Source organism: Sminthopsis crassicaudata, chromosome 2, assembly GCF_048593235.1.
Source record: "Sminthopsis crassicaudata isolate SCR6 chromosome 2, ASM4859323v1, whole genome shotgun sequence".
NCBI lineage: Eukaryota > Metazoa > Chordata > Mammalia > Dasyuromorphia > Dasyuridae > Sminthopsis > Sminthopsis crassicaudata.
Genome location: NC_133618.1, coordinates 49,889,303 through 49,911,062, shown reverse-complemented (window position 1 = coordinate 49,911,062; position 21,760 = coordinate 49,889,303). Strand labels below are relative to the sequence as shown.

Genomic DNA, 21,760 nt, shown 5'->3' with positions numbered 1-21,760 from the left:
AAGGCTCATACTTAGCAGAACTAGATTGGAATCCAGGTCCTCCAGTCACAAACCCAAGAGCCTTTCCCACTATATCAAGGAGCTAATTCCTTCCCTTGCTGCTCTTGTTTCTCCTTCATTCTCAAATTGGATCATGTCATCAGGGAGGTAATGCTGTGACTTGCAAGAATTGGATTTAAGTGAGGGAGGGCTGCACAAGGTCACCTCCCTCATTTTCCCCTCTAGATCTATATGGGTCCAGCGGCCAGATGCAGATCAGGATGCCCAGAGATTGCCTGGATGCAATGGGAGACTTGCTCTTTTTAAGCAAAAGTCTCAGTTTGACTGAGGCAATGCCCCATCAGTGACTGCTCCCAAAAGGACTAAGGTACAGGAATCCAAAGTACCGGGGCCAGGGGAAACAATGTAGCATAGTGAAGAGTCCAGGATCTTGGATTCAAATTCTAGCTCTTCTACTAGCTCACTCAGCAGCTTAGTCTCCTCATCTGTACAATAGGAATAGCATTCCACCATTTATTGTGAGAATCCAATGAGATAACGGATGGAAAAATACTTTGAAAAGTCAAATGTTCAATAAGTATGCTGTACTATTCTTTTTGTTTGGTTTTTAATTCTTTTTATTTATTTATTTATTTATTTATTTATTTATTATGGCTTTTTATTTACCAGATATATGCATGAATAATTTTACAACATTGACAATTGCCAAACCTTTTGTTCTAATCCCCCCACCCCCACCCAGATGGCAGGTTGACCAATACCTGTTAAATATGTTAATGTATAAATTAAATACAATATATGTATACATGTCCAAACAGTTGTTTTGCTAAGTATGCTGTACTATTCTTATATAAATCTAAGTCAAGTCATCATTCCTAAGAATGTGGAATTGGGGTTGGTTCAAGGGAAGCTCTAGGTTTGGATGTCAGAGAGCAGGAACTGGGGGCCATGGAGCAGACAGATCTGGAAAAAGGGCTGCCAAATGGGAACAGGGAGGTGTAAGGGCCCTTTAAATGGGCGGCGCCACAGCGCAATAGGAGATTGAGTGGCCCAGAAGTATTCTCTGTGGATATAGGACTGCCCTGTGGGTAGGATCCTGGCCATATTGAGATAGCTACGTGATGGGTGATGTCTCTCTCGCTGGTTGACTGTGTGTGTGATCTCACAGGCCCTTTATAAGCCCACTGCAGACAGCAGTCGCTCTCTTTAACCTGGCTCCCTAACCTGAGGTAGCCAAGCCAAACTGATGGAGCCGCAAGAGGTAAGAAGTTTGGTAGAGAATATGTGGGTCTTCAGACCAGGTGTTCACTAGGGAACTGACAAGTCAGGGCGTTATGTGAGTAGGTATAATAAAGGCTTTTAAGATTACACGTGGCTGTTCTTGAGCATGCTCCTGGTTATTAAACTATAGATTCAAGAGATCGTGGCCAGAGACCTTTGAAGGCCTTAGAGGAGGCAAGCCAGGTAGAGTTCACACTGCAAAGGTCAGTGGTCAAAAGTACTCTGGTGGGCCTAGGGCAGACTAGTAATTGTAACTGCCAGGAGGGCACGTTACAGGGAAGTTTCACAGAAGGTAAAGGGGGGTGGGGTTCTTTCTGGGGCTAGGTATGCAATCAAGAGCCACAGCTGTCTTGCCTGGACCTAAGTCCTTTTTTTTGTTTTGTTTTGTTTTGTTTTTCTGTACTGGGGAGAAGGTCAGCTAGACGTCTTTCCTGAGTCTCTCAGTCCATGTTCTAAGGTCCCTCCTAGTTCTGACATCCCTGTGTTTTGAGCTCTCTCCTGGCATTCTGGGTTCTAAGGTTCCTGCTTGAAAGTCTCTTTTTGCTCCACCAATATGCTTTAAGGCCTCTTCTGATGTTCTATGTTCCAAGATTCCTTCTGCTTCTATCAATTTTTGTTCTAAGATTTCTCTCAGCACTGATATTCTAAGTTCTCCTCTAATTCTGACATTACAAATCCTAAGGTCCCTCTCGGGTCTGGCATTTTGTGTTCCAGATTCTAATGTCCCCTTGCTCTCTGAATTTTGTCTTCGGGTCTCTCTTCGCCATCACATTCTGGGTCCTGAAGTCCCTTCCAGCCCTGACAGTCTGAGTTCTTAGGCCTCTCTCCTTGCCCTGACATTATATAGCAAAAAGGTCCTCCCTGCTCTCTGTACAGTAGCCAGCTGGGTCCCTGGGAACTGAATCAATGCCTCTGAGATGGGAGGATGCCAGAACAGGGCAGCTGGAAAGGTCAGAGGTCACAACAGAACTCTCCTCGGGCTCCCCACCCCCCAAACCAGACTCTGCTTCTACATGAGCAGCCCCCTGCTGGGGTCCTCTCATGACAAAGGAATGGGGAGGTCACCTGGGCTGGGCAGAGCTGGGTTATTATTGGGAGCATTTATTGCTAGCCACATATGGAGCAGCCATAAATCGTGGTCTGCCTTGCCACGAGGGGTCCATATTAGGTTGGAGCCTGTTAGGGGATAGGGCCAGGGCCCCCCAGTGGGATGCCAGGAACAGCTGGGATCTTTTCTTGCCTCTCTGAGTCCCCTTTGGGGCAGAGGTGGGGGGAGGAGTCGGACAGGCAAATAAGGCTAGAGAAAGGGGGCAGAGAGCTGGGCAGAAGAAGAAGGGGGAGGGAGGAGGGAAAGACTTCACAACCTCAAAATACCTCTCCATTGAGACTATCCCCAAGCCCTGCCTGGGAAGGCAAGAGTTAATACCTCAGTGGGCCAGGAGTGTGGGGAGGCGAGGTGAGTCTCAAGGTCATCTCTGTCCAGGAGGCACAGATTTGGAGGTCACTGGGGGTGATCCTTCTTTTCTCCCTTCCCCCATCCTCCTCCCACCCAACTTTATTCAAAAGGATTCCAGCAGTGCAACAGACCAGATCTAGCTCCCGCAGGCCCGGCTCCCACCAAGAACCATCTCAAGGCATAAGCAGAACTCACAGATCCACTGCAGCCCAGGACTGTCCTGGCTGGGGTCTGGCGGATTAAGGGGTAAAGCCTGACACATGGGCCTGAGCATCCTGATATCTCCCACCTCCCCGCCCCAGGGCCCCACCCTTGGCTCCACCTAAATCCACTTACATAGACATGATGCTGGTGACTTCCCCCAGCAGCCAGCTTTGGAAGGGGAGTCCTCGGTCTTCCCATCAGCCCCCCTACAGCCCCCCTACTCTCTCTCCCAAGACCCGGACTACTCACAGTTGGTTCCCAGGCGCTCGTCCAGGCCGGGCACGGTGTGCAGACATATCTGAAAGGTGACGTGAGCGAGGAGGAAGAGGGTGCTGGTGCAAAGGAGGGCTCGGAGGAGGTGACCTGTGCAACCTGGAAGACAGGGGGAAGGGAGGAATGAGAGACACGATACAGAGCACATTCTGAGCATCAGAGGTTATTGGGAGCTGCTCCGAGGCACAAAGGCAGCTCGGACCAGACAAGGGTTCTCATAAAACCAAACCAAACCAAAAACTCTTCTGGGGTTTCAGTGGCCTGCAAGCTTGATATACATATATCAAGAGAATATTGACGAGGTAGCGCTCGCTCACAGGGGGATCCCCAAGAGGCTGAGGTCCTGTCATCTGAGAATCAAAGGAGCTGGGGATATTGAACTAGGGAAAAAGTTTTGTTTTTTGGTAAGGGAAAGAGGCGGACATGATTTCTGCCACTTAAGTATTTAAATAATTGTCATGTGATAAAAAAGGATTCAATCTGGCCCCAAAAGACAAAACTAGGAGTGATTGGTGGAAGTCTCAGAGAGGGACTGACTCAGTTTATGCCTCTGGAAATAAAGGGGCCTCTAAGAGACCCTCAGCCCCTTACTCACATGCCCCGTTGCACCCCCAGGATGGCAGAGAACACACAGTGCATTATTACTAATATACACATTTTCCTGCTTGATTAGCCTGTAAGCTTGTTGAGGGCAGGGTGCAGATACTATCCCTCTTTGTATCTCACACTTTGCACACTCTAGAAGCTTGATCTGAGGGGCAGCTAGGGGGCGCAATGGATGGAGCACCAGCCCTGAAGTCAGGAGGACCTGAGTTCAAATCTGGTCTCAAACACTTAACACTTCCTAGCTGTGTGATCCTGGGCAAGTCACTTAACCCCAGCCTCAAAAAAAAAAAAAAAAAAAAAAAAAAAAAAAAGGAGCTTGATCTGAGTCCTAAATCAGCCCTTCGTCCATTGAACGTGTGACTTGGGGCAGCTGACTTCTGGGTCTGAGCTGTCTCATGGGAGAATCTAGGCTTGTTGGGGCTGTTCCCTCTGAAGACCAGTAGAGGGTACTGTAGCAATGCAGAAAACTCCCTCTGGGTCCACTTCTAAGAATTTTTAGTTGGGGAGAGTTTGGAGGGACTTTAGGGATGCCCTGGACCCCTCCACCCTTTTTGTGGCTCCCAACATCTCCCCATCCCCCAGGCTCTGACGTTCCACAGAAGGGCCAGCCTTGGCCAGTATCATGATGGATGGAGTCCTAAATTTGGGATCAGATGAATTCAAATCCTTCCTCATATTAACTTTGTATCACACAAACCTCAGCTTCCTCAGGAAAATGGACTCTATGGATTGTAAAGCCCCACTGGTCTCAGTTTATGATTCTGAACACACACACACACACACACACACACACACACACACACACACACATCTCTTCCAAGAGGTACCCATTCCTAGGAAAGTTCCAAGGACCATGGAATGCCAGAGCAGTCCCTCCCCCTCTCTTCTTACAGAAATGGAAACTGAGGCCCAGAGTAGGGAAGCATCTTGCCTAGGATCTCACTGTAAGCAGCATAATCCAGACTCAAATCCAATTGGTTACAGATCTGGGGCTCTTTCTTAAGAGTTTAAGTATATTTTTGGATGCCAGATTGGTAGAGGGTTACTGGGAAAGTTGTTTGGATAAGTCCCTGACCTTTGAGGCTAATAAGGAGAGAAACCACCAAGTTAAGCATCCTCACAGATGCTTGAAAAGCAGATGGGAAAAGCCCTGTATTGGGAGTCAGAAACTTGGGATTTTCGGATCCTGTTCCTGCCTTTTCCCTGATGTTTGACTCGTGGATGGATAAATCACTTCCCTTCCCTGGCCTCTGTTTACTCATCTGTAAAGAGAAAGGGCTGCACACCATGGCTTCTAAGAGGTTGGATTTCATGGTCTCTAAGATTTCTTCCAGTTCTTACTCTATGATTTTCTTTTCTGGTCCACACATTCAGGAGAAGGGCAGCATAGCTCTCCATAGGTCTGGTTCATCCTTTTAAAAAAAACCCTTTCATCTGACCCTGCCACACCCTGGAATGATTATCATGTAGTTTCCTCCTTTTCCCTGCCAAACTCCTAGAAAGAGTTGCCTACGCCCACTGCCTCTACTTTTTCAATTCTCAACCTATCCATCTGGCTTCAGACCCCTCAGCTTTCCTGAAACGTTCTCTCAAAAGTTACCAATGACTCAGAGCAGATAAAGACATATATATATATATATTCTTTGGTCATGGCCAATAGGGGCTTGATTATGCATATTTGTTACTTTGGCTTTGTTTTTCTATTTACTTTAATTAGAAGAAAAACATTTTTTTCATTGGAAAGCATAGTTGAATTTTTTTTTTAAGCATTATGAGGGGAAAAAAGTATTATGAGAAAAACAAACTAAAAAAGTTACCAATGAAACTTGGAAAGACTAGATCTGTGCTTAGCACTCATGAACACTTTTATCAATGACTTGGAGAAGACAGAAATAAGATACATATTAAATTTGCAGATGACACAAAATCAGGGAGTCAGTTGGATGATATTCAAAAAGACTTGATAGGACAGAATGCTAGGACAGACGGAATAAATGAAATCTAATGGAATAAATGTAAAGTCTTACACTTGGACACACAAAAAAATCAATTTCCTAAACATTGGGGAGAGAGGAGTTGCCAGAGCAATTTGTATGAAAAAGCTGGTTGATGGGGTGATTTTGAGGACTGAAAACTCACAAGGAATCATGACAAGCTAATGTGATCTTAATTTATATTGAGAGATATTATTAACCAACGCTAGGGAGGAAACAATTCTGTTATATATTGTCCTGGTTAAAAATGTCTGGTTGCCACATTTTAGGAGAGACATTGATAAAATGGAGTGTCCATTGAGGATAACCAGGGTGATAAAAGTCCTTGAAGCTTTGCCATCTGATAGTCCTCTGAAGGAACTAGGGACGTTTAGACTGGAGAAGAGGAGTCCAGGTAGTGTGATGGAGGTCCGTTACAAGATGGCTATGAATTGTTACAAGACTATCCCATGGAGAAGGGATATAATTTGTTCTGTCTAGTCCCAAAAGGGAAGACCTAGAAGCCGTGGCTTTCATCGGTGAGAGACAGATTTAGGCTTGATAAAGAAGCTAGATGGTACAATGGATAGAGTACAGGCCTGCAGCCATCCTGAATTCAAATTCAGCCCCAGACACTTCCTAGCTGTGTGACTCTGGACAAGTCATTTCACCCTGTTTGCCTCAGTTTCCCCATCTGTAAAATGAAAATGGCCAATCACTTCAGTATCTCTGCCAAGTAAACCCCAGATGGGGTCGGAGAGAGTCAGACATGACTTAAACCAGTGAACAACAAATAAAGATTAGCCTAACACTTAGAGCTGTACAAAAGTGGAGCGGACTGCCTTGGGAGATGGCAGGCTCCCTTCTTTTATCAGGAGAGGCAAAATGAACGCTTGTTGGGATTATCTTAGAAAGGGTTCAGGTGTGAATTTGATTTTTCTCTCCCCGTAAATTAGCCCATGCTTACTTAAATCACACTAAAAGAGAACATAAGTTCCTTAAAGGAAGGGGCTGTTTTTTTTTTTAATTTGTATTTTTTAAAATTTCTGTATACCTAGTGCTTAGCCCAGTAATCTTGTACATCATGGCACTTAATAAATTGAATTCATTGTGGCAGCCTGTCCCCCTCAGAGTGAGTGGGAGGTCACTGTCCTGCCCTTCTTGGGCCCTGCCCTCTCAAAGCCCCATTCAGAGCATGCCAGCTTGGAAGCACGGCCGGGAAGGCTCTCAGGAGCTTGGGGGGCGCTGGCGTGGTCAGAGCAGAGCCTCTGGACGAGGCGCTCTATCTGCTTCTCTCCCAGTCCCGGCCCTGCCTCTCCAGTGTTGTGCTTGGCACAGGGAGGCCTGGGCTTTCTATATATGTGCCGCACAGAGGCGCGTGCAGTCTCTGCCCACTCCCAAGGGTTCACAGGCACCAGTCGGGCCCCTCCCGCTGGGACAGCTGGAATGGGGCCCAACCATCGTGTGCCTGGAGCCTCTTTCTTGCCATCCGTCTCAAAGAGACAGCGCGGGAAGATGCTCCCGGCCCCAAACCACAGGGACGGGCCTGAGAGGCGGTGAGCCCAAGCCGGCTGGCACCTCCCCGACTCAGTGGGAAGAGCGGCGGTTTGGGAGAATCACTCAGAAATCCACACTGAGTGCCCAGCGAGTGCTGCAGGCTGCCCTGAGTCTGTTTGCTTCTCTGAGGAATGGATGTGCGAGGATTCCTGGGCAGAGGTCCCAGAGTGACGGTTTTAGGGTCTATGCCCCATTCATTGTTTTCTGTTTTCAGCTTTAGTTCCTGAGTATAGAGGAATGGGACCCTCTTCTTCTCCTCCCAGAGGAGGAGCCATCCCTTTGCTCCCACCTGCTACAGCTTCTTGACTCTTGTGCCCACATCCTGGAGCAGATGCGGAGGGTAGCTATGGCAATCTCAGACCAAGGAGAGGCAGAAACCCCCAGAAGGAGCGGCCATGACCCAGCCTGCCTCCTGAATTACCTCCGCTGCAGCCCAAAGCCCAAGACTCGTTACTCACACAGACCTGGGGCTCTGGAAGCAAGAGCACTGGCGCCTCTGATAACTCAACAACAAGGCAACAACATCCTTGCAACACCACAGAGAGCTCCAGATCCTGCTCAGACCAGGCTCAGCCACCTCTTAAACATTACTGTCCATTAGGGATGTTCATGCCCGTACCATATCCCCTAACTAGCTGGAAAGCTCCATGTGATCAAGGACTAGGTCCTGGCTAATGCTGTACAATCACTAAGGCAGAGTGTGGTGTTAAGCACAGCAGATGCTTCCTAAATGCTGAATTAAAGTCAACTTTTAATCAAAAATGTAAAATACAGCACACATGTACAGGATTGTTATTACTCAAACTCAAGCTTAAAGCATAGTACAGGATGGGGGAGGGGGAAGATGAGATCAGATGAGGAGGATGCTGGGAGATCTCTGACAAGGTGGAATGTGAACTTGGCAAGCCTCGAAACTCACCTCAAACACAACCTTTTACATGAATCCTTACCTGATCACCCAGCCTGCTAGTGTTCTCTCTCCTTCTCTCTTTCCCTCCTCTCCTACCCCTCCCTCCCTCTCCCTCCCTCTCCCTCCTTCTCTCTCTCTCTCTCTCTCTCTCTCTCTCTCTCTCTCTCTCTCTCTCTCTCTCTCTCTCTCTCTCTCTCTCTCTCTCTCTCTCCATCCCTTCCCTCTTTGTCTTTTTCCCTCTCACACTTTCTCTTTTTTCCTCTTCTACTCTCCTCTTTGTCTCTATCTCCCCCTCCCCCTTTCTTCTCTCCCTTTCTTTCTCTCTCCTTCTCTGTCTCTCTTTCCCTCTCCTTTTCTCTGTCTCTGTCTCTCTTTCTTTCTCTCCCCCTCTCCCTCTCCCTCTCTTTCTATCTTAGATGTCTAATGTGGCTCGTAGGAGACATTGATACAATACACTTCTTTTTGGGGGGCTGAGGAAATTGGGGTTAAATGGTTTGCTCAGGCTCTTAGAAAGTGTAAAATATCTGAGGTCACATTTGAACTCAGGAACTCCAAGGTGGCTTCTCCCACCCATTTTATAGATGAGGAACTGAGGCAAACAGAGTAAAGTGACTTGCCCAAGATAACACAGCTAGTAAGTGTTTGTGGCTGGATTTGAACTCATAAAGATGAGTCCTCCTGATTCCAAGCCCAGTGCTCTACTTTGACCCCTAGGAGCTTAAGAGATACTGAAAACTGGTTGATAAACAAGTCAATCAATAAACATTTATGAATCAATAAACATTTATTAAGACTCTACTGTGTGCTAGTCACTGTGCTAAGCTTTGGAGATACAAAGAGACAAAAGCTAATTCCTTCCTTCAAGGAACTTACAATCTAATGGGAGAGGCAACAAGCAAGCAAGTATAAACAACCTATGTACAGGATAAATAGGAAATAAATTAATAGAGGGAAGGCACTAGAATTAAGAGCGTTTGGGGACAGCTTTCTGTAGAAGGTGCGATTTCAGTCGGGACTTGAAGGGAGCCAGGGAGTAAAGGAGGAGGAGATGAGAAGGCATGGGTGGGGAGAGCCAGTGAGAATGCTCAGAGTGGAGAGATGGAGGGTTGGTGAAACAGCCAGAAGGTCAGTGCCATGGAAGATAAGGTTTGAGCTGAGATTCATGGGAGCCAGGAGGCAGTCTTGTGGGGAGCACCAGTGAAAATACAGGGGAGACGAGATGGAGAGCTAACTACGAGACCCCTCCAGTGTCCTCTGGTTGTAGAGTTTGTGGAGGAAATTAAGGTGTAAGAAGACTGGAAAGGCTGTGGAAGCCTTGAAATGCCAATGGGGAAAGTAACAGGGTCTGAGCTGCACTTAAGGAAAGTCCTTTTGTCAGCTGAGTGGACGATGGACTAAGGAGGAGAGAGAAGAGCTAGGGAGATTAACCAGAAGGAGTATTGCAACCATCCAGATAGAAGCATGAGTTATGATTATCATTGGCAGCTAGGTGGTGCAATGGATAGAGTTCTAGGCTTGGAGTTAGGAAGAATTGAGTTCAAATTAAGCTTTAAACACTGGCTGTGTGACCCCGAGCAAGTCACTTAATTCTGTTTCCTTGTTTCCTGATGTGTAAAATGAGCTAAAGAAGAAAACAGAAAGTTACTCCAGTATCTCTACCAAGAAAATCCCAAGTGTCAGAAATGGCTGAGCAATAAATAATGATCATTGTTTCTTAGCCCTCAAGGAAATCTCTCTTTCCTGCCTGCCCTTAAAGAAGTGGGTGTTGGGGAAGCTAAAGGGCATAATGGATAGAGCATCAGCCTTGGAGTCACCTTGGAAAACCTGAGTTCAAGTCTGACCTCAGATACTTAACATTTCCTCGTTGTGTGATCCCAGGCAAGCCATTTAATCCCAAATTTCTCAGAAAAAAAAAATATAAAGAAGTGGGTGTTGTGTCAGTCTACCCCAAAGCCACATCTAGACACACGTAAGATAGAAGGCTCTGGGGATGTAAGCCTGCATATCTAATGTTTCAATTGAGGAAGAAACATCCTTCTAACCTCTGATCCCTTCCTTTCTCCCTTGAGTGGGGGTTGATGGGAAACTCCTGCTCTCCCACAAGGCCAACATCTTGGAGCAGCCATGTAGATGGCAGCAAGTGGACTCATGTTTCCTCAAAAAACCTGTGATTTCTCAACTTGACCACTTTCCATCTTTCCAATTTTCTTACCCTTTAGTCCCTTCCAAACACTACAATTTAGCCATCCTAGCCTATCCACTGCTCCTCTCACCATTCATGCCTTTCCATCAGCTGCCTCCCAATCTAAAGCCCTCCTTCCTCACCTCCTCTCTCGGCTTCCTCCAAGACCCAGCTCAACCTCCATCTTCTGTAAGAGGTCTTTCTTGTCCTCTCCATCACCATGCATAGCTAGGCTGGCTCACTGACCAGACACAGAGCTCTCATCAGGTCTGAGGACTGATTCATGAGCTGAAAGAGCCCAGAAAGCCCCAGTCCAATTCTCCATTTTACAGATACAGAAACTAACATCTGGATCTGGAATCAGGAAGATTTCTCAAGCATTTACCAGCTGGGGATGACACTGGGCAGATTATGTATCCCCCTGAAGCCACAGGCTCCTCTTCTGTAAAAGGAGGAAGGGGCACTCTTAGGATCCCTTAATTTCAAGACCCTAAAATCTATGATTCAAGGTCAAAGAGATGGTAGGGAGCACCAAGAGCTTTGAAACCCAAGTCCTATGACTCAAGAGTCATCCCTATGGCTCCTTCTGGAGTGACTTTCCGTTGTTTTTTAGTCTTGTCCAACTCTTCATGACCCTATTTGAAGTTTTCTTGGCAAAGATACTGGAGTGGTTTGCTGTTTCTTGCTCCAGCTCATTTTACAGATGAGGAAACTGAGGTAAGCAGGATTAAATGACTTGCCCAAGCTAGTAGACATCTGAGGCTGGATTTGAATTCTGGTCTTTTTGATCCAGACCCCATGGTCTATCTACTGGATAGAATCTTGGATAGAACCCACCAAAACCTTTGCTTTGTCAGGTTTCAAGAATGCCAGCTCAATCCAGAGGGAGGACTGTAGAGACCAAATGTGGATCACAACATAGTATTTTCACTTTTTTTTTGTTGTTTGATTCTTTTTTTTCTTTATTTCTCAATTTTTTTCTTTTTGATTTTATTTTTCTTGTGCAGCATGATAATTGTATAGAAGAATTGCACATGTTTAGCCTATATGAAATTATTTGCTATCTTAGGGAAGGGAAAAGAAGGAAGGGAGGAAAAAAAAAAGAAGGAAGGGAGGGAGAAAATTTTGGAACACAAGGTTTTGCAAGGGTGAATGCTGAAAACTATCTTTGAATGTATTTTGAAAATTAAAAGCTATTATTAAAAATAAAAAATAATTAATTAAAAACATAATTCTAGTTAAATCCAGAAAGTATAGTATGAGGGCTGATTGTGGATCACAATATAGCATTTTCACCTTTTTTATTGTTGTTTTCTTGCCTTTTCTTTCCCACTTTTTTTTCCCTTTCTGATCTGATTTTTCTTGTGCAGCATGATAAATGTAGAAATATGTTTAGAAGAATTGCACATGTTTTACCTATATTGGATTATTTGTTGTCTGGGGGAAAAGAATGGGGAGAAAGGGAGGGAGAAAATTTTGGAACACAAAGTTTTGCAAGGGTGAATGCTGAAAACTATCTTTGCATGTAATTTGAAAATAAAAAGCTATTATTTTTTAAAAAAATTAACTCCCCCATAAAAAAGAATATCAGCTCAGTATCATGCTACGAGGAGACATCATCCTAGAAACCTGGTAACACATTGTTGATTTCTTTCACATCTATGTGTGTGGATGAGTGGTACCCTAAGTATGTTGTAAGGCCCTTGCAAATAGATATTGTATCTCTGTTCCATCCTCCTCCTCCTGCTTTCCCCTCTTAATTCCTGGAAGTAAGGGACCAAGCCCAGATCCTCCGAGGGTGAAGGTCTACCATGTGTGGCACTGACGTACTGTGAGCTGGGGGCCTGCGGAGATTTGGGGAGGTGGAAGGAGGTGACCCACAAGATATCTTTCCAGAGTGGGATGGAAGGGATCAGAACATCAGGGTGGAGCTCCTGGAAGGAATGAGGAGCAGTGTGGGAAAGAAGGCAGGCTGGAGGCGGGATGGCAAAGGCACCCGGAACATTTGGAAGCGTTTGCTCCTGGCTGTGGCCCAGGCCTGGAGCAGAAAGAGGGAAAAAAGTAGGGGGTGAAGGGGAGTCAGCCAGAGGGATGTGAGTGTCACTGGAATTGGGGGAAAAGGAAAGAGAGGGAAAAGCCAGGAGGTTATGGGCCCAGCAAGCCAGCCAGAGATATAGGGGCATGCTAGCATCTGGAGCTGGGGGTGGGATTTTAATACGTCCAAGAGCTTAGCTCTTCCCTACATCCTACTAGAGAATTGTGATACAGTAGAAAAAGGCACTGAGCCTTGGGAGATAGAAGACCTGAGATTTCATCTGTAAAATGAACAGATTGGACTAGACTCTTGCTCTCTGTGTGTCTCTCTGTGTGTCTCTCTCTCTGTGTCTCTCTGTGTCTCTCTGTCTCTCTGTCTCTTCCTCTCTCTCTCTCTCTCTCTCTCTCTCTCTCTCTCTCTCTCTCTCTCTCTCTGTCTCTCTGTCTCTCTCTCTCTGTCTCTCTGTCTCCTTCTCTCTCTGTCTCTCTGTCTCCTTCTCTCTCTCTCTCTCTCTCTCTCTCTCTCTCTCTCTCTCTCTCTCTCTCTCTCTCTCTCTCTCTCTCTCTCTCTCTCTCTCTCTCTGTTTCTCTGTCTGAATTTGTGTCTCTCCAAGACTCCTTCCCTCCCCTCTCCATTGCAGAGGTAGGAGTCCACAGGTCCACAGATGTGGGACATTGTATATAACATCAGATTTTTTTTTTCAATATGCTGACTGGTTTTGCTGAATTCCCAACCTCTTTCTTCCTGTAATTTTTTAAATAAAAAAAAAATGGCTAGGAGGAGGTGAGGGATACAGGGGAAAATCTAGGTGATGTAAAAACAAAAAATATCAATAACAATCTATTTTTTAAAAACATTCTGTGACCTAAGGTACTGCCCAGTTCCAATACTAGGCCCCTGATTCAGGCTCTCTAGTGAGTCCAGGTTCACTCTTGCCTAGTAGGCCCCCACCCTTCAGGAACCTGAGAGTCTTTTCTTCCCCCCAATAGGTCCCCAACCTCTGCCTTCTGCCTCCAGCCTTCCTGAGGAAATGCCTGCTAGGTCATTACCACTTCAGTGTCTTTGCATTTGTATTTTTAATTTTGTGAAGCTTTTATTTTCAAAACATATGCATAGATAGTTTTCAACATTCACCCTTATAAAACCTTGTGTTCCAAATTTTTTCTCCCTCCTTTCTCCCACCTTCCTCCCCTAGATGGCAAGTAATCCAATACATAGTAATCATGTGCAATTCTTCTATACATATTTCCACAATTATCTTGCTGTACAAGAAAAATCAGATCAAAAAGGAAAAAAAAATGAGAAAAAACAAAATTCAAGCAAACAACAAAAAAGGTGAAAACACTATGTTGTGATCCACATTCAGTTCCCACAATCCTCTCTCTGGGTGCAGATGGCTCTCTCCATCATAAGGTTATTGGAACTACTTCACTGTTGAAAAGAGCCACATCGTCAGAATTGATTATCTTATAGTTTTGCTATTGCTGCATACGATAATCTCCTGATTCTGCTCATTTCACTCAGTATCAGTTCATGTAAGTCTCTCCAGGCCTTTCTGAAATCATCCTGCTAATTGTTTCTTATAGAACAATAATATTCCATAACCTTCGTATACCATTACATATTAAACCATTTCCCACCTAATGGGCATCCACTCAGTTCCTTGCCATTACAAAAAAAGCTGCTACAGACATTTTTGCACATCTGGATCCTTTTCCTTTCTTTAAAGAATCTCTTTGGTACACAGACCCAGTAGAGCCAAGTGTTTACATTTTTAAAGCTCCCGTCCCTAGCTGAGGAAGTTGTTGATTTAAGGTTTGATGGTAGCGGCAGCTAGGTGGTGCAGTGGAGAGAGCACCAGCCTTGAATTCAGGAGGACCTGAGTTCAAATCTGGTCTCAGACACTTAACACTTCCTAGCTATGTGACCTGGGCAAGTCACTTAACCCCAGCCTCAGGGAAAAAAAAGAAAAAAAAGGTTTGATGGTTTGATGGTGGCCAGATGTTACCAATCTAAAGGTGAGAAACGGGACACTGTCCTTCATATATAGAGATATTATATATGTGATATATATCTTCTCTTTTCCTCCTCCTTTCGATCTTTTCCTTTTCATTAATTCAACAAACATTTATTAAAAATACACTCTAGAAAGAAACCTCAGAGTAAAAATACTCTGTGTAAGACACTGTGGGTTGTGCAGGGCTGGATGCTGAAGCTACTAAGAGGATAAATGACCAAATTCCCATCCTCATGGAGTTTATTGGAGGAAGGGAACCATGATAAGGAGATGATGGTCTATTACATATGAGAAAGGGAGACACTTCTACCAGTCTAGGGATCTTAACCTGGGGGTCCATAAACTTTTTTTCCTCAGTAGTATTTTATTTTTCCAGATACACGTAAGGATAGTTTTCAACATTCATTTTTGTAAAGTTTTGTGTTCCTAATTTTTTTCTTCCTCCCTTCCTTACTTCCCCCCATGCCCACACCAAGACAGCAATCTGATATAGATTAAACATTTACAAGCCTTACAAATATATTTCCATATTTGTCATGGTGCACAGCATTTATCAGACCAAAAGGGAGAAAACCATGAGAAAGAAAAAGCAAAAAAAAAAAAAAATCAAACAAAAAAAAAGATAAAAATATGATGTTTAAAACTATATTCAGTCTCCATAGTTTTCTCTCTGGTGTGAATGGCATTTGATCTATAAACTTAAAAAAAAAATTTAAAATAATTATATTTTAATATGACTCATTTCCTTTTGTAATCTGGGGCATTTTATTTTAGATTTTTAAGAACATGACTGAAAAGGGGTCCAGAGGCTTTTTCAGGGGTTTGTGACACAGAAATCAAAAACCCTTGTTTTAATCCTAGAGAAGTGAAGGGACTTGATTGAAGTTCCTCTGAGTAAATGGGAGAACTGGGATTTGAATCCAGATATTTTGGCTCTGAACCTAGTTCCCTTCTCTCCCTTCCTCCTCAAGCCTTTGGCTTGCCACAAAAATATCTAGACAACATCTTTCAGGATATACTAAGGCAGCCTCACAGAGGGAACTGAAGCTCAAGGGAAGGCTGCAATTGGAGGGAACTGTCCCAGACAGGCAGGCTCTCCTGGCTCTGGTGGAGAGACCCAGCCAGAATACCTGGATAGGAGAGGTCATGGAGACTCCTTCTGAAACAGGAAAAACTGGTAAGAAAAAAATTTGAGAAGAAGCCAGGCTAATAGCTTTCAGAGGTCAGGATTGAGACACATCATTTGTACATCAAAGCCTGAGCCTGAAAGAGGAAAAAAAGACCCAGGGAAAGAAGCAGCAAGTTTGCTGTAACCTATTCTGGAGCTAAAGAGCCTGAATCGAGAAAAAGGAGAGGGGCAGAAGGGGATTATGCTTCCCTCAGGAAAGGCTGTAATAGACCTTGAACCTTGCACCTTGGTAATTTGAAAACCTGAGAGTTACCAGTAAAAAGGCCTTGACACAGTGGAAATAATACTAGATTTAAAATATATTCCCATTTACTCCGGGAGACCTCAATCAAGTCGATCCATTTCATTTTTCTTATTCGTAAAATACGGGGTTCGATGCTGATCTCAAAGGTACCTTTCACTTCTGAATTAATGATCATGAATGAGACAAGCAGCGGCTTGGTGTCTAGTGATTGGGGCAAGGAGAGACAAGTTCTGCACACAAGATTGACACCTATCCTATAGATACCTAAGCCACCTATAAGAACACCAGCTTCCCATGTAAGCTCTACCAAGGACTCACTGTATGACCTTGGACAAATCACCCAGTCTCTTCCACTAAGTGCTTGACATTATGTGGGGATCTACTGGAGATACAGGGAAAGTAAGAGAGACTGGAGAGTCCTTATTAAGTGCTTACTTTGTGCATAGACAAGTAGAAGAAAGTCAGTTCTTAATCTCAAGATTACTTTCTTTTTTTCATATTTAATTGATATTTATTTCATATTTAGTTTATATTGATATTTCATATTTATGTAATTGATGCTATTTAACATATCATGTCAAAAAAATTGCCTTGAACAATGTCACATTTTAAAAAACTTTCCATATCAATTTGCGTTTAAAAAAAAAAAAACATAAGTTATTGGTATAAAGACAATGCTAACCCTGAAACCCCAATTGATGGAGTCTTCCACTAGTTCCATAATCCAAGGGTTTGAGGTCTACTTCCTGGTGACAAAGAGGATCTGGGGAGGAAAGGAAGTGGATGGAATTTTCCCCGTTTTGAAGGGCCAAGGTGATATTTCATTGAAATTTCACCTTTATTATTATATTATGACTTTAAGTCATGTTTACAACAAATTCTGGAATCCTGCACTATGATTCTGCAATTCTCTTTCTGTAAATAACGAATTTACAAATGTGCTTATTGACATACACAGCAATCTCACAATAACTAACAAGGATAAAAGGATGCACTCCAAGTGTATGCAGTATTTTTTCCAGGGCTGGGGTGGGGGACAAATGACGGTTTAAGGGTAGAGAGGCGCCACATATTGCCACCCTGACCAAGTTCTAGACAGATTCTAGACAACAGAAGAGGCTTACTTTCTAATGGAGATAATCAGTTGGGGATTGCTGAATAAGCTGTGGTACATGAAGGTAATGGAATATTATTGTGTATGATGAACAAACTAATTGTAGAAAAGCCTGGAAAGGTTTATATGAATTGATGCTGAGTGAAACAAGCAGAACTAGGAATTCATTGTAAGAATGTGTGATGATAAATTATGAAAAGCTTGATTCTTCTCTATAGTTCAGTGATCCAAAGCAATCCCAATAGACTTGAGACAGAAAATGACATCTGCATCCAGAAAAAGAACTAAGGAGACTGAATGTAAATCAACTCATGCTATGTTCATGTCTTTCTTTTCTGGGTTTTTTTTTTGTTTGTTTGTTTGTTTGTTTGTTTGTTTTTAATCTCTCCTATGGGTTTTCTCTTTTGCTCTGATTTTTCTCTCCCAACGTAATTCATAAAACAATGTGTATTACAAATAAATAAACTTTCTAATGGGGATAGGCAACATGTAACAAGAAGCTGAAAGGGGGGGACAAAGATGTGTTGAATAAAGGTAAAGTGCATCCTGGAAAGAAATGAGACCTGGAGTCCCTCATTAAATGGAGGTTCTGGGAGGTACCACCCAATTAGAGGCTTCCCAATATATGAATTCTGGGACTGGAGGGAGCTTCCAGGATTATAAGGTTTCTAGGCATGATGGAGGAAGTTCAGAGCACAGCCTGAATAGTCAGTATCTTTCCTTTGCTCCGGTAAGATCACTTTTGGAATATCGTGGACCATTCTGGAAACCGTATTTTGGGAAAGGCTTGAACAAACTGGAATGGACAGAAGATGACTCCAGGATGTTGAAATGCTGTGTGAGGAATGACTAAAGCAACTAGGGATCTTCTTTCTAGAGAAAAGCCTTAAAGGGGATATGGAAGGGATCTTCAAGTATTTGAAGCAGTGCCTTGTGGGAGAGGAATTAGGCCGGTTCTTTTTGGCCAGAGGGCAGAACCAATTCTTACAGGGAAGAGCTTCAAGGAGGTAGATTTTTGCTGGATGTCGGGAGAAATGTTCCAACAACTAGAGCTGTCCCAAAGTAGAATGAACTGTATATGGAAATGGTGGGATGCCCATTTTGGAAAGTTTTCAAAGTAGTCTGGAAGACCACTCATAAAAGGGGATATGAATAGAGGGATCTCAGTCAGGTTTGGTTGGCCTTGATGGCTTCAGGAAACCCTTCCAAATTCTGGATCCTGCTATGTGGCTACCCTTCCTTCCTTTAAGACCCAAGTCTTAAATCTTCCCTCCTAAAATTGAGCTAGCCTTCTTAATTAAATTTCTCATATGCTTCATCTGACTTCCATATTCTTTGTGAGTCCATACTCCTCCTATTAGATCAGAAGTCCTTAACCTTTTGTGTTAATTCTTCTTGTAAATGGTACCCTGTGGCAATGTCTTGAAACTAGAACTTCTCAGAATAAACTGTACAAATGATAAAATGCATGGATTAGAAAGGAAACTTTTGCTATGTGGCCCAAAGGTAGAACCAGCACCAAGAAGTAGAAGATGAAGAGAGGCTGATGTTTTACTGGATATAAGGAAAAGCTTAAAGAATTATGTTAGACTGGAAGTTCCTTGAGAGCAGAGTCTGATATATCTTCATATCTTGGCATCTAGCACAGGACCTTGTATACCAAAAATGTTTAATAAATGTTGATGGAATTGAATTGACTAATATATAGTTCCTATTTATAAGAAATGAAGGAAGAAAAGAAAGAATCTGAGAAGACATATCTGAACTGATGCAGAGTGATCTGAACAGAACTGGAAAAATGATGTACACCAAAATGATAACATTGTGAAAATAAACAATTCTGGAAGACTTAAGAACTTTAATCAACACAATTATTGACTGTGATTCCAGAGAAGTGGAGGATGAAGGATGTTGCTCCTTTCTGACAAAAGAAAGAGAAACTAAATATGCAGAATGAGATGCACATTTTTGATGTGACCAAGGGATTTATTATGCTTGACTGTTCATTTGTGCAAAGGTTTTATATATTTCTTACCCTCTCTCCACCAATGGGGAGATAGGGAATGTGGAAGAGTTGGGGGGGGAAGCTTGACAATTGAAAGGAAAAAAAAAGCAAGGGTCATCTCTTCTCCCCTCCAAAAAGAAATGTGTATTCTTGCTCTTCAGACAGATAAGATATTTGCAAAATATCTACAATCCAAGGTACTTTGGGAAAGTATCCCAAAAAGAGGTAGGAGTGGCTGTTTTAGAGAAATCAGAGGAAACTTCACAGAAAAGTATATCATACCAGGTTTAACAAACAAAGATAGAACAGTGTGAGCAAATATTCCAAAGACAGGAGGGAGCAAAGGGCCAGGGACCCGATTGGGACATCACTTTTTGTATTGAGTTGTCTCAGATAACAGCTATGTGACCCTGGACAAGTCACTTAATCCTGTTTGCCTGTTTCCTTATCTTTAAAACCAGCTGAAGCAGGAAATGCCAAAGCACACCAGGATCTTTGCCAAGAAAATCCCACAGGGGGTCACGGAGAGTTAAACATAACTAAAATGACTGAACAACAAATAATCTGACCATGTCATTTCCCTCCATAAAAATCTTCAGTGGCTTCCTATTCCCCAGGATGAAATACAAAATCTTTAACCTGGCATTTAAAAAGCTCCCTACTATTTGGCTCCCACCTCCCTTTCTAGTCCTATTTCATATTACCTCAGGCTGGCATTTAAAAATTTCTCTACAATTTGACTCTCACCTCCCTTTCTAGTCCTATTTAATATTATTTCCTTCACGTTGTCTCCTTTTCACTCAGAGCCTCCTTTTGCAACATCCATCCATACCTTTCTTTACATGTTGGGCCTTTTCCCATACTCTGCCACTTGTACTCCCTAACTTGCTTCAGAACACAGCTCCAGATCTACCCCATAAGAGGCTTTTCCCTAGCTTCTTCCCACTTATTATTGCCCCATTCTTCTCACAATTGCTTTGTATTAATTTAGTAGTATGAAATGTTTAGCACTGTTTTATTAATTAATAATAATTGATTAAATATTGATCAATAACTATTCCTATTAAACAGTATTAATTAGCAAAGTATGAGTTATGTCTCCATTCCCACTAACACCAGTGAAATATAAGTTTGTGAGTGCAGGAACTGTTTCTTTCCTTTCTCTGCCTTTTTAGGGAAGCTAGGGGTCTTAATGCATTGAGTGCTGGGCCAAGAATCAGGAACACCTGAGTTCCAATTTAGCTTTACACCCATGCTAGCTATGTGATTTTGGGTAAATCACTTAGTCTCTGCCTTGATTTCCTGTGAAATAGGGATAATAAAAACACCTACCTACCAAGATTGTTATGAGGATCAAACATGATGATATTTGTAAATCTCACAGTGTCTAGCACATGTTATTATTGCTGGGGGGTGTGGGGGTATTTTTTTGTGTGTGTTATTTTGTAATTTTTTTTTTTGGTATTTGTATTATAATAATTTGCATTATTATTTGTAACTCTTGCCCCGTGTCTAGTAGGTACTTAACAGGTCTGTTGAATCCAATTCTGTTAGAAGTTTACTTCAGAGCTAGATTGGAGAGAACCTTGACCATCTGGGGATGGGGCCAGGGAGAGATGGGGGAGATGTCTGTCTAGCCTTGATTCCGTTAACAACCTCTGTGGAGGATTGTGATCAGAGTAAAGCTGCACCCGAGTGACGATTAATCTGGCAGCTTGCACAGACCAGGATGGGCTGGCGAGGGAGGGAGACTGGAGGGGGATACTGTGGGGCGCTGCTGCTTCAACTATCCAGACATGAGGTAATGAGGGCCAGAATGAGGGAGGCGCCAAGCTAGGAAATGGAAAGGCAGGGATGCATTTGCAAGAGGCTACATGGGAAGCATCGATAGGAATTGGCTACTGAGCAAGGGGTAGGGGTGGGGGAAGGCAAAGGGACAAAGCCAAGATGACACCACGTGGAGTTGCAAGCCTGAGTGACTGGGAGAAGGAGGTGACTTCACTGGCAAAAGGAAAGTCAGGATGGGGAGGATCTCAGGGACCAGCCTGGGCATGGTCATGGAGGATGACAAGTTCCATTTGAAACTTGCCAACTTTTGTACTTCTAAACAGAGATACAGCCCCATTTCGACCTGCCTCCGGAGACTCCCAAAAGGTTAAATAAGAATGACTCACATTTCTCTAGCACTTTGAGATCAGTTTGTTGTCATTCAGTCATGTCTGACTGTACATGATCCCACTGACATTGTCCTTGGGGTTTTCTAGACAAAAGTACAAGAGCGGTGTTTCATTTCTCCAGGGTTCCCCATTTTACAAATGAGGAACTGAGGCAAACTGGGGTTAAGGGATTTGCCTGGGATTATACAATTAATGTCTGAGGCTGGATTTGAACTCAGATAAATTCTGCACCATCTAGATTCCCCTTGATGTCCATTAGTCATTCAACAATCATTTATTAAGCACCTTTTATATGTGAAGACTTACAAAACTCTATAATCCCATGAGATAACTAATAATATCCTGTTTTAAAGAGGCTCAAAATTGTATATGGACATCATTGCTTGGCTGTTATCTCTCTCATTAGATTGTGAACTCTGCATAGGCAGGGAAACTCCATATCTTTGTATCCAGAGTACTCTATACAGCCCTTGATACATAGTAAGCATTTAATAAATGCTTGTTGCTTTTGTTTTGTTTACTTTGTTTATTTACTTA

At 43.3% G+C, this 21,760-nt stretch overlaps 1 protein-coding gene across 2 annotated transcripts in view; it reads right to left on the bottom strand.

Moving 5' to 3' along the window:
* Window positions 1-21,760, bottom strand: part of PIEZO1 (piezo type mechanosensitive ion channel component 1 (Er blood group)) — a 171,625-nt gene that overhangs the window by 62,283 nt on the left and 87,582 nt on the right. For both annotated transcript variants that reach the window (XM_074286205.1, XM_074286204.1), the window contains exon 3: window positions 3,191-3,313. In XM_074286205.1, the coding sequence (XP_074142306.1) occupies window positions 3,191-3,313 (123 nt within the window). The remainder of the gene's footprint in view (window positions 1-3,190; window positions 3,314-21,760) is intronic.